This window comes from Catharus ustulatus, chromosome 5 (assembly GCF_009819885.2).
Source record: "Catharus ustulatus isolate bCatUst1 chromosome 5, bCatUst1.pri.v2, whole genome shotgun sequence".
Lineage (NCBI taxonomy): Eukaryota > Metazoa > Chordata > Aves > Passeriformes > Turdidae > Catharus > Catharus ustulatus.
In genome coordinates, this window is record NC_046225.1 from 23,989,151 (window position 1) to 24,002,630 (window position 13,480).

General features: G+C 40.4%; 1 protein-coding gene and 1 long non-coding RNA gene across 4 annotated transcripts in view; one reads left to right on the forward strand and one right to left on the reverse strand.

Annotated features, from left to right (window-relative positions):
• NPNT (nephronectin) overlaps positions 1–4,616 on the forward strand; it is a 49,169-nt gene extending 44,553 nt beyond the window's left edge. For all 3 annotated transcript variants that reach the window (XM_033060820.1, XM_033060822.1, XM_033060821.1), the window contains 2 exons: positions 1,084–1,340; positions 2,804–4,616. In XM_033060820.1, the coding sequence (XP_032916711.1) occupies positions 1,084–1,340; positions 2,804–2,899 (353 nt within the window). In that variant the 3' untranslated portion in view covers positions 2,900–4,616. The remainder of the gene's footprint in view (positions 1–1,083; positions 1,341–2,803) is intronic.
• On the reverse strand, positions 3,804–12,259 carry LOC116996818. Its single transcript, XR_004418028.1, has 3 exons — positions 6,468–12,259; positions 5,318–5,535; positions 3,804–3,888 (listed from the first exon to the last, which is right to left on the reverse strand). It is a non-coding gene; the product is annotated as an uncharacterized LOC116996818 (long non-coding RNA).
• Between the last annotated feature and the right edge of the window lie 1,221 nt (positions 12,260–13,480).

Here is a 13,480-nt window from a genome sequence, read left to right on the forward strand (position 1 = left end):
CTATGGTTTTAACTATGGAGTCTAAAAATGCCACCTTCTGAATAAATTTAAGGTGGAGGTGGCATTTTTAAATTAAAATAAATAGGAAAAATCTGAACTCATAAAGAAAAAATATTCTTCGATTCAGTATAAGATAAGGTTTTTGGGTTTTTTGAAGAACCATTTTCGTTTGGTAATTTCAAATATTAAAGGTTTTTACCCCCCACTTGCAGAAGTTTTAATGAAAAGTACAAACAACTTATACAGGTCTGAGTTTTCTCCAAGATGGGAAATCTCATGTAGTGTAGTTCTGAGTGTTGGTGTGGAAGGTGCCTTTTTTCTTTTTAGGTTTAATGGATGTTGCCATACCTGAGTTCCTTAGATTCTCATGTTCAGAGTGTTTTCTGGAAGGCACCTTTACTTCATACATTTTAAGAGATAGTAATAGGGTTTTGAATTGAGTATGTATGTTCACTGGCAACTTCCTACTGTTGGAATTTAGGGGTAACAGCCATGTGGAAATCCTGACTGCTTCTTGCTTTCTCTATCTAATCCAGATTAAGAGTTTAAAGTACAGTTAAATAAAAGAGGCTGTCAGGGTTGCAAAAGGATATGCTTTGAGACTTACCCTGTTAACACAGTTCCCAAGCAAAAGGAAAGGGACAGAGCCATAGCTCAGTTACATGATAGCATTTATTCTGGTCTCCGTTATCTATCCAACAGCAAAACATTGCAGCTTGAAAGGTACATAAATTTGCACAATAGCTTTAACATCACTCTGGGTACAGTGACCAAGGGGTTGTCAGATATGACAGAATACATGAGGTTTTAGTTTTTGAGAGGGGTATTGTTAACTATGTCAAAAAGAAATTAGATGGGCAACACCCAGCATGGTACTAATGTATAGAGAAGAGCAGCACTATAAATCTTACGCTGTAAGAGGCAGATGCACTAGTTCTGGTTCTATATGCCTTATTTTACACTCTCTGGATATTGTGGACCCCTTTATTTATTTTTAATAACTCTTGTGCATTTGATCCTGCAACCTGGTAGTGTTAAAGAAACCAAACAAACCCCACCAACTAACTGCTTTTTCCACTGCAGGGGGACAGTACCTTACCATCTCCAATTCCAAGGGCAAAGAAGGAAGAGTAGCACATCTTATCCTGCCATTGGGACATGTGGCTCAGGCTGGAGATTTGTGCCTGTCCTTTAGGCATAAGGTGTCTGGGCTGCATTCTGGTGCCCTCCAAGTCTTTGTAAGGAAAAATGGTGCTCATGGCCCAGCTCTTTGGGGAAGAAATGGTGGCCATGGCTGGAGACAGACACACATAACTCTACGAGGACTGGGCCTCAAGAGTGTAAGTACTGATGATTGTACTGCTTTTTGGGTTTTTGCATGAAAAGCTGAAGACACTTAAATGGTGCAGCACTGCAGTGTTCATCTTCTGGGTTCAGTTTGACTCTGTTTAAATACTTTGATCTCTGCCAATGGAATCACAACTCTCATAGATGAGAGTTACTTTGGATTTTAAAGAAGTAGTTTTATGCACCAAAAAAAAAGAAATCCCAGCTACAGAAATAGACTCATGACACAGTAGCCTGTACTATTTCCTGAGCTACCTGGTACAGCCCATTTTAAGAGAATCACAACCTAGGAAAGAGCAGCCTCATGGACAGACGCATAGTCTACAGAGGTTTCAAAAAAAAAAAAAAGCCTGTATCAAGATTCCTCATGAGTAATGCTTTGTATAGTACAGTACCATGAAATAAGAAGAATCATCCCCTGTGGATTAGTAGCTGGCTAAACCAGGGCAAAGATACTGAAAATAAGTAATTTTTGGTAATACAGGGAGATTACATGTGCAATCACATGTGGTTTTATGCCCTTTAGCATCCCTGCAGCTGCTCAGGCCAAAGAGGTGAATAATGACCTAACAATGCCTTTAACACAAAATGGTTTAGTGCAATCAAAAGAAGCTGCCTGAAGTTCCATGAAGAATCTTTTAATACCTGGAAATTGTAGAAACAGCGTGTGATTAACTGGTATCAAAAGCTCAATATTGTTCTTCAACCTCTGAAGGTAGTTTTTATTTCAGATCTGAAGAAGTGGCTTGGGTATTTCAGGGCCTGTTTTACACTGACAAATACCAGGTGCTCTGAGAAGATCACACATCATAATCACAGAATAATGTTCATGATGGGAGCAGGCTACAAGACATAGACAGTGTCTAGCTCTAAAATGAATATTAAGGCTGTAATTACAACAGGTAGTTTTCTAGAAAATTTACCTCAGCAACAGTAGCAAAGACACCTGACTTTGTTAGCTGTAAATGAATGTTGGACTGAGAATGAGGACATTTGTAACAGGTGAACAATATGCTGCTATACTCTTACCTTTTTTTTTTTTTCCTAAATTTATCACTTCTGGCAGACCCCCTGGCAGTACCTGTCGGCGTGGGCTGCCATCCATTGCACCACAGCCAAGAGTCTCATGGCACACTAGAGTTTGGGATTTTTTCCAGCCAGCATGGGCAGCCAGGAGTGCTGACCTGAACCACTGGAACACTTATCCAAAGATCAGGGAGTGAGGGAAAACCCTTAAGCAGGGAAGGTCTTGCCAAAGAGAAATCAGGAAGAAATGTGGAAGTTTTATTTTCTAGCTAATTAAAACACAAAAGCAACTAAATGATAGTGATTTTGGAGGAGCCTACTGGAAACCTGAGGAGAATTTGAATGAAGACCAGAATCCTTCATCACACTTTTTAAATGAATTATCTCTGTTTTTTATCCTCAATTTAAATTGTTCTATTTCTCTTTCTAGGTTATTTTCAGAGGCGAGAAAGGGAAAGGAAGAACTGGGGATATTGGACTAGATGATGTGGTCTTGAGGAGAGGATGCTGCTCTGAAGAGCATTAGCCAAGACAATGGACCAGCAGGCATTTCCTTTTGCCCTTTTCATGCAATTCCTACCAAACTTTGAAACAGAACTGCATGGAAAGGAAGAAAAAGTGGGAAAGCAACAACTTCTTAGTGGTCTAAGTGCAATCTCATGGAAATTTCCCTTAAATACATGGAGAGCACCTCCCCGGATTGAGGAAATCCAGTCTCAGGCTGGTTCTTTCTATTAATCCTTACCCCTAAATAATATTTTTTACATAATAACTTCGTCCCCTGTTAAGTCTGGTGTGTACTCACAGAAAGAGCACTTGTGAAAAAGGGAGAATTAATTGAAATGGTAGCAAAAGGAAGCTCCATCTCAAAGTTTCAGTGTTAACTGACAGCTTATTATCATGCCATAGTGCTGTCTTTCATTGGTTAATTTGTGTGAGTCACATTGGATTAGTGAAAGCCTGGACCTGAACTTTGGCTTACTGCCACTGACCTTTGAAGAAAGGTTTTTCATATATGAAATAGCATTTATTTTGCTGTTGCGTCTGCATTAACCAAAACCAGTTATAGAGAGTAGGCATTGCATCCTGTAATATTGCTACTGCTGTATTTTGTGTATATGTGTATGGTTAACATATTTATGTTTTTAGTATTTACAGGCTGTAGTTGCAGGGTAATTGGCAGCTGTACTTTCTTTTTGTACAAGACAGGAGTTCAGCATCTTTTTCAATACTGCTGGTCATGCCAAATTTTCAAAGTCAGTTAATGGTGCTCATTGAAAAATGCTGGTGCAGTTTTTCATGTTGTAATGTCCTGAAGGCAAAAGACCAAATGCTCACCTGATGGAAACTGGCATATGAAAATGCTGTACAAGTTTGCATCGAGCTCACAAGGTCCAGCCAGAAACTCCTGGTTCAGCTGAAGACTGAACAGCCAGGAGAAGATGAACTTGGATCTTGTAAGGATGAGCCTGTTGACACTGCCAGGAATGGTCCCTTCCCACAGGTGGCACAAGCCTATGCATGAGGAAAAGGGGCAGCTGCATTAACACTGTACAAACAGTCCAGACCATGAAATGCCTCAAGTGGTCTTTGTCAAATGTCCATACTCCGCCCAATCTTCTGTATATAATAAGCATTTTATTCTTTAGAAGTAGAAAAATTACTAGCTCTAGTGGGAAGTAAGTATTTATCAAAACTTTAGACTAATTTTCTAGTTATGTATCATGTGTGTGCTGTGCAGTTTCCCAAGGAATTCTTCTGTTTGGTTTGGAAATTTTAAAGTGGGCATCATCATCACTGCTAGCAATTCTAAAACTGACAAAGTAATTGTAGCATTTAAGAAAATGACAAGAGATTGGTAAAATGTTGTTAGTGGTGCAGCCTTAAAGCTTCAAAAAAAAAATCAGTTCTTTTGAATATAAATGCAGTGTAAAATAAGTATCAGCTGCATAGCACGTTCAGTCTTTTACAAAGTTCACAGATACAAATTTGAAAAACCATTAGAGGTCATATTCCAAATCCCTGTTCCTGACAAAGAACCAGTCTGAAAATATTTTTTCCCATTCATCCCTTAGGACTAAACAGAGAGTCTCCTGCAAAACTATATCAGCAAACATTTTGAAAAAAAATAAAGCAATGTGTTTGTAAACATTAAATTTAAAACTATTTTGATTATGATCTTTTTCCTCTTATGTTGCTTTGTGATGTGTCAGAAATATCTGTGAATAGTTGAAATACCTTGTCCTTATTTTAAAGTAATCAGTAAAATAGACTGTTACTTGTTACTAATTGGGAATCTTCTTTTCATTTCTAGATTGAAAGTCTCAGTTTGCATTGCAGTGAAATGAAACAAAAGATGACAATCCCAGAGTAAAATAGCTCTTATTACCAGTTTTAAAAATCAAAATAGATTTCACTATAATATGATGAGAGCACTATATTATTCAAAAGGAAGAATGACAATTTTCAACTTTAAGAGAGATTACACAAGTAATTTAAGAGCTGCTGCAATATTCGATATCCATTTTACAGGAACGAACAGCTACCATAGTTCCTCGCTCTGATTCAGCTGACACAAACTGCTGTTAGATGCCAAGGAATGTAAGATTGACACATTTTAGTCTTCTTCATCATATTATTATAGCTTTCTGAGATAAAGAGTCCCTGGTTAAAATAGAACCCCTGTTGATGCAAGACTCTCAAGAGCTTTTTGTCATTTTTACAAATGGTCACTAGAACCCAGAATCTGAAATAATTCAGAAGGTAGACAGCAGTAAGTACTTAAGTGACAGAGGGAGGATCCAGGTCTCTGTTTTATCAGTGCATTTCATTGCTACAATAAAACATGGACTGGTAAAACCTTGTGACAGCTGCAGTCACAAGCAGACAGGAGCCAGCAGTGTTTTGAGCTTTGGGGGAGCTGTTGTGGCTGTAGGTCACTCACCTCCAAAGCTGGTTGTGCTGTGACTCTGTGTGTTGCCTTCTCTCCATCTTTTGAATAGACAACGTGAAGTCACTCAGAGGTTCTGTTGTAAGGATCCTTCTCCAGGTCTTGCTCTCCAGGTGCTTTTCAGGCAGCTCCCTCCAGCCACACACCTCAGTCAGGACTGCCCTTTCCATGTGAGCCTCAAGAAAGGGATGAAAATACAGCCTGAGGTTTTCCTATGAAGTAGATTATAGTTCTGGATTTAGTAAATAGATAATAGAAATTCCTGCTTAGATACTTAAACAAGCAAAATAAATTACACTGAATTAACATGAAAATATTTATCAAATGTTTAACCTCTTGCCAGTTTACAATTGAATGTTCTTAAAAAACATGTTGAAAGAGAAACAGAAACATTAAAAATAAGATTCTCTATAAATGACAGATACGGGGACCAGTGGCAGTGTGCATTTATGAATTTTCTGACATCAAAATCAGCAGACTGGAAGGGACCAAGACAAGACTTTTGGTTCTAGATTCCATTCTATACAGTGCCCACATCTCACCAGAGCCATGTCACTAAATCACTACTGAGTGCTTTTAGTGAAGCCAATTAATTCTGAAGAAAAGCTTCTCTAGGTTTCCTTCAATAAATTATCTGAGACTTGGAGGCCAACATTGGTTTTACCATAGTTGGAGATTACAATAACTGCCCTCATAAGACTCAGATAGTAGCGAGACAACCCTGAACAGAAGAACATTCATGACAGCAGGCTCCATCATCTTGCTCTGTTCTGCTGGAGAAAAGCTGCCACAGTAGCAGCTGCCTCCAACCCATCTGCCAGGGGTCTCTACATATACCCCATTAGAAGTTTTTTCTACTTATAATGAAGCACAGTATTTGTCAGAAAGATAGCTTGATCCAAAGTCTCTTGATTTCAGCGATGCATTGTGACACTCACCTTGAAAGCTGTTCAATCTCCCTTTAAAAATTTGCAACAAGAAACTATTGCTGTCTTTAAAATTTTAATTGCGAATGTTACACATGCAGAGTTATTAATTAGCAAGTGAGGTACAGTTAAATACAATCCAAATTTTTGTTTATATAGATTTATCTCTTAATCAACAAATTATAGAAGTTTTCCTGGTGTTAAAAATGCTTTCTTACCTGCTATTTAATCCTGACATCCCATAGTCACACAGCATTTTATAACTTCAGATTTTCCACATCAATTAAAACAAAAAAATAAATTGAACAATGCATTGGTGTAAACCTGCAGCTTTAGAAAGAAATGCAAAACATTTTAGTGGCAAGTTTCAGCAATGATTTGAAAGAAGACTGCATTAACTTTCACAGCTTGAGGAGATTCCTTTTTCAGACCCCCACCTACTGCATCAAGCAGACCTAGCGATAAATGAGGAAATGCATTTGGAATGTCTGTAATGCTCCATTTGTTTAAAATGCCAACAGACCAAAGACCATCAGGGTGCATAAAGAGAAGTTTTCAACAGTACAGACTGAACCACCTCTAGATTTCAGAAATCAGCCCCACATAGGTTTTCAGGATTGCAAGTACAAAATGAATCAAATCACATTCTAGTGGCTCTGCTTTTACCAATTCTCCCTGTGCACTTGTTGTGACCTCTTTCAAACCTGTATTCAGTGTTTGAGCAAGGAAGCCAAGATCCATTTGGCACACAGGGTAAGGATGCTCCTCTCTGCTTTCCTCTGACCATGAGTTACTACAGCACTTTCCCAATAATTTTTTTAGCTTAATACTTTGAACTTTTGGACTTAATACTTAAGTATTAATACTTAAGTATTAATACTTAATACTTTTGGACTTCTCTTCAGGCCAGGAATAGTCCTGTCACCCTTTTCTCCCAGGATTTAACTTGCCATGCATTTCAGCAGCCCATGTTCTCATTTTAGACTTATCCTGAGTACTCTTGATACAGTATTCATTTTGAGTTTGACAAACACCTGGAATACACTCCAGTTCAGTATCAGTGTCTTTGAACTGCAAAGAACAGAAAAAAAAGCCTTCCAATGAAAAGTTACTTTGATTCTCACACTGGGTTCAAGTCTAGCACAAAAGCAAGAGCTCCTCATTTGGGAGGAGCTCATGCAATGCATGTCACCTCAGCTGGTGATGACACCACCAGAATCCTCAGCAAAGTCCATCCTGACATCCAGCACAATAAGAGTAGAGAACCAAGCGCAAATAAGTAGTGAGCAGTGCCAGTTATGTTTTAAATTAGAAAAATAACTGCAAGAAATTTGATTAAGAGGAATTCAGAGGAGCATTCAAGAGAGACGCTTTGACTTCCATCCCTTTGAAGTTCTGAGTTGGCTCAAAGAATGTTGTCATCTTATCTCAGTTTCCTGGATCAGTTGGAGGATCAAAGTTGTTGGAGCTCTTCAAAGTTTCCATATCCCACTGCTGAGTGTTCTCTCTCAAATGTGCATGATTCTTGCTAGTAGTCTAGGAGATTTCTTTAGCCATTTCTGAATGCATAGGGTTTGAAGCCACTGGAACTGCTCACTAATAATAAAGTGGAGACCATCAGTTTGCATAGGAACCAGGAACCCCTATTGCATAGTCAGAGGGGTCATTAAACTGTGAGTAATTCAGTCATCCTCCTGTCATATGCCACTGGTTCTATCCTGATTTTAAAGATATTATAGTTGGGTGAACTCTGTTACTGAGGGTTGCCTCTTAGAACTGAGTGATGTTTAATTACTCATAAGGTACATCAGGCGGTGTTTTTGGGGATTAGGAGACCTTGGCATTCCGGCAGCTTATCTGTGTGTATTAGCAAACAGCCCTGGCACACTCACTGTGAAATTCACTGTGAAATTCACTGTGAACTGCTCTGCCAGGTATTTTCGGAGTAATTTGCTTGCCAAATAAAAACATGTGACAGGCTTGAAAAAATATTACATTAATACAAAAAACAGGCAGAGAAAGTACATGGTACATCAAGGAATGCCTTCATCACCATGAGGCCTTTGATCAGATTACGCTGGCAGTTAGAGAGCTAGACAGGAATTGTAAGGATTCAACTACAACTTGGCCACAGATCTCCAGCCCACAGCCTCTCACACGAGTTCTTCATGACACTGTTCTTCAGCTTTCATTCAGCCATCCCCTCCCAGGGTACCACTTGTCCAAAGAGTGCCTGGCATTGCAGCAAACAAATGATGACTACCCTTCTCTGTGGCTGGCTGTGACCAGGTGGTGCCTAATGCACAGAACTCTCTTCATTTTTCTCTCAGGTTTTGCCAGAGGTATCAGCTAGGCTACTAAATAGACACAGGGCAAATTCAAACTTTCATGTGCCCTAATTAAGGTAAGGAGCTTTTCCTTCCCTCTCATGGAAGCCTGCTTGCTCCCTAAAGAGAGACCCTCACCAGAGGAGACTCATTCTGTACCACCCTCTGCACTTGATGCTCCAGTTGAAATCCTGTGTACTATAACTGGGTCCGAGTCTGCAGGTAACAAACCACACAAACACCCCAAGTGAGGCAATATCCTGAGCATGCAGCAGACAGATTGGAATTGGGACACTTCAAGAAGCAGCTACACATAAAAGTACAAGAGGCACAAATGGGGAATGCAAGAAGTCCTGGAATTTGCACTCTGCAGTGCACAACTGCAAAACAACTGGACTCCATTTCCGGCCCTGAACTGACAAAGACTTGTGAGTTTTCCAACAGCCAGTCAGACTGGAGCAGCCTGGGAACACAGCATCTCCAAACCACATGAGGCTGCCAACAGCAACTACAAGGTAATCCTGCAGCATGCAAAATATATATGTGAGGGGGATTTTCAAATCTTGCTATCAAAAATATCCTTGGAATGGTGGCTCTGTCCTGACTCTCAATACAGACAATCCCTGCTTCATGTTTCAGTGGTAACAAGTCCCTTCCCTCCGGGAAGAGAAACATCTTGCACTCATAAGGGAACTGCACAGAGCTGCAGCAGAACAGGCACAGGTTGCTCCAGTGGTCTCAAGCCTTGCCCACCAGCCTTTCAGTGGAGGGAGTCAGGCTGCTTGTGAGCTTCCTGAACACATTCAAGGGATGAGCAGTAATTTTTTCTGTGCACCTCTCCACACCCTTTTTCATACTGCTGTAAGAAAGGTGAATAAACTCACCCACATGACAGATAAGAGAAGCAAGCAAATACACCTAGAGCAGGTAAGTGCCATTCCCTTTGAACTCACAAATTCTCCTGCCTCACACTGTCCTCCTGATGCTCAGTCACAGAGACTCAGGTCAACCTGCAACAGTAGCTAGTTCAAAGCAGTAACAAATTAAAAGCCTCTGTTATCCAGCATTTTTGCAGGGGAGAAACTTTATTAACAGATCTTTGACTTACAGAAGTCTGGAACTTTTTCATTCATCCCTTTTTCACCACTGGACTCAGGCGAGACATTAAAATGATGCTCAAAGAAATGCATCTGACATTCTCTCCTGAAGGAGATGATAGACAGGGCATCTCAAAGCTAAGAAACCCAAAACATGTTGCAGAGGAACTTGGGCAGCCATGAGACAAGCAAGTCCGTCAGACACTGATGAATTCACCATGCTCCCTGAGCTATTTGTATGTGATTTATCTCAGCTTCTAGTTAATTTTTAACAGGCCCCTGTTCCTTGCCAAGCATTTGGGAAACTCACTGCATGTTCTCCAGAAATAAACATCCAAGCAGCAGTTCAAAGCTGATGCTGTAAATGGAGTCTTTACTCAAAAGTAAGAAATATTGTTTAAAATCCTATATTTCCTGTCTCTGAAAATGAACAATCCTTTTTGCCCACAGCAAAGAATTGAAATGCAACATCCCTTCCTTCTCTATCACATTCTACTGTGCACCACAGCTGTTTTTCATCCTACCTAGGTACAACATGTCATTCCTATCTCATATGCAGACCACTGTAAGGGCCCCAGAGGTAACTAAACTTCAACTTCAACTAAACAAAGCTACCAACATTCAAAGACTTTTAAACACTGCATTTGTACCAATACAAACCAGAGCAGTGTGAGGACATGCAGAGAGAGCTCTTGCAGCCTCACATTTCAGGACACTTCTACTTTTCTGCACAGCTTCCAATTTAGCCACAGTGAAATCAACCTATCAAAAGCTCTTCAACAGAGAGCCAGCAATTGTATAAACTACACTTTATAGTGTTTATAGTCTCACCTGTAAAATGCCTTCTCAAGCTGCCTCCTCTAACTCCAGTCATTGGAACCCTGTGGGCTGGTGGAGAGGTTTTGCTGCTTGCTACCAGCCCCAGCTGAGGCTCTGACTCTTGGCAGGACCCAATCCTGCCTCTACTGCCCCAGCTTCACTGAGGGCTGGAGCCTCCAGGTGTGAACAGATTCAAACCAAGTCTCCACAAATCGAACTGGAAGAATTTCCACTTGTCTGTAAGCCTTCCCAACTGGGCATTCCATGAAGCACAAGCTCCTGAATGCACACAGGCACACCACAGTGCCAGGGCAGCCCAGGAGCTGGGATGCTGAGGGTGCACTGGACTGACAGCAGGTGAGTGGGCACTGGTCCTGCTTCTAAGCATGACCAAGTCTTTGATTAAGCAGCAAGCAGCCAGGGCTGTAAACTCAGAACTGGAGTGTTTCTTACCTTGCTGGTGTGTGTGCTTTGGAGCTGCATGTGCTCACCACAGCACACCATGTGGGGTACAGCTTCCCTCCTTCTGTGTCTCTCATCCCCCCACACTTCCTTTTCCTCCTCCTCACAAAGCTTTCAGAGTTTCTCCAAAAGCATTTTACCCTCCAGTTTATTCCAAGACCTCAACTTTCTTCTTTCCATCTTCCAGCTCTCTGGGCTGCTGTGGTCTTGAGCTTTTGATGAAAAACAGGCTATCAAAGCCTTTCTCCTCAGCTGCATACTTTTAAGTTCAGGCCTCCCCATCTACAAGGAACATTGAAGTTAGGTATCGAGCACTGCACCTGGCAGCATTTTCCAGATCCTGCCGAAACAATAACAAAGTTTCTTTGCCTCAGGACTTGCTGAACCCAAACACTGTTTTCTCTGGCACGAGAGGCCAATTTATTTCTCGAGATAAATATTAAGCAAACAGGAATTTTTTGACTTTAGGAAAAAAGAAACTAGAACATTTTCCTGCAGCCACAGTCACACCCCCTGTGCCTGTAACACTGAGCTATTTTTAAAAATTCATTCCTGTGGTATTTTCCTGATAGCCATAAAGCAGCAGGGCATTCTCTAAAACACACTTTGCTATTATTACTCCTTCTATGCCTTCTGACTATGACCTTCCAAATTCAGATAGATTAGGCAGCTGTCAAAAGAAAAAAAACAATCTCTTAGTAGCCTTTCCTCTATTGCTTGTTTTCCCCAGGCAGCAGCTCTGATCTGGCAGGAAACCAACTTAGTTCTTGCCCTAAGACTCCATCATATTTTCAAAAAGTCCATGTCCTGAATGTTACAACTTGGGCCTTCTGCATAATAAAAATAGAAAATAAAAAACTTGTAATTTTTGCCAGTGTTTCAACAAACAAAAACAGTGAACCAAACTCAAGTGAAGAACTGTTGCCCATCCATGTAATAACACTCTCAATACCCTAAAAAAAGTTAGATTAGTATTTTAAACTGACCAAGAGGCACCAACATCAGCCATTTAACAATCATTTCAACAATCATACTGTTTCCTTCATCCAGGAGATGACAGGTAAAATGAGTTTGTGACCTAGCTAGTAATTTTTTTAAAAGCACAGAATCCTTAGCCAATGATGATACAAACCCGTATCAGCATGGGGACCTCTTGTTAAAATAGCAGGCAGAGACACAGAGCACTTAGTTGCTCTCTCTCCTCTGTATTTGTTCTCTGGTATAAAATGCAGAACATTTTTTCCAAGTCTATGTAAATATAAACAAAGATTAAAATTAGGACAAATATCTCTTTTTCCTGATTTCATCGTCTGGACCCTCAATTAAACTCTTCAGAAAGCATCTATTTTCTATTCATACCCACAATTTATTTCTTCTTGCCCATGGTCTATGCTGGGGGAGAGCATTCCCAAGCAATCAACCTTTCACTCCTAGCTCCTGACCCCATTTCTTTTTTTTCCATCCTTTTACATGTTCCGGCCTTCTGACCATCCCCTAATGTTGAAATCAGCTTTTTGCTGCCTGAGGCAAGAGAAAAGGCTGCACAACATACCCTTATGAGGAAGTTTTTGCCTCTTGCCATGTTCTCTACCTGCCAAAAGCAAGTCTGCAGCCATGTGTCACCCTTGCTGCTGCCTGAGGCAACATTTGTGAGGCCACAAGACGTGGCAAGCTCTGGAGCAACCCCTCACAGCTCTGGTTTGCATCTTGTCATATTCCTGCTACTGCCAACACACCCTTAGACAAAAGTCTCTTTCAAATCAAAACCCAACTTACTGACACATAATGAGTCCCTCAACTGGTAGTGGCAGATTTTTAAATTCAAAATTTTTCCCCTGCATGTTAATGCTCTTTTCCCTCTACTCAGCGTGTCCACCTCTGTCCTACGGAGGTGATGAACACAAGACACTGAGAGATACTCACAGGTCAAAGCTTCACCCATCAGTACAGCCCACCCATGTCTCCTCTCTCTTGGAGCTCACACTGCAGAGACAGCACAGCTAAGCTGAGTGTTACTGCTATGCTAGGAAAGTACAGTCACATCAATTCAGCTGGCAGCAAATCAGTAATAAAGGTTTTACCTCAAACTACACTGTTTTGTCATCAGCTGGTATTCTGGCCCATGAATTCCAGCATCATTCATTTAGTCAGAAATTATATTCAATTCTCATGTATGTCAGAATCACAAAATGTACTTTGTTTCTTCCACGTCAAAGTTAAGGGGAAAAAAAGGCGGTGGGTTACAGAGCTCCCTAAAGCCAAATGCTAATAACTGCTGGATGAGAAAACAACAAACAAAAGGCTATCAACAATTTCTACCTAGTTTCAGAAAGCAAGCAGTAAAAAGACTTCAACAAAAAAACAGCCAAATTCCATGAAAAAAAAAGTAATAATTTTTTCCTTCCAGTCAATATTTCTTGCAATAATTCCAGTGATTTGTCTTCATTTCTAGACTCTTTATTTGTTCTCAAAGACATTGGAAATTAGAAATAAATATTAGCTTTCAATCTCCTCTGAAGAAGCTAC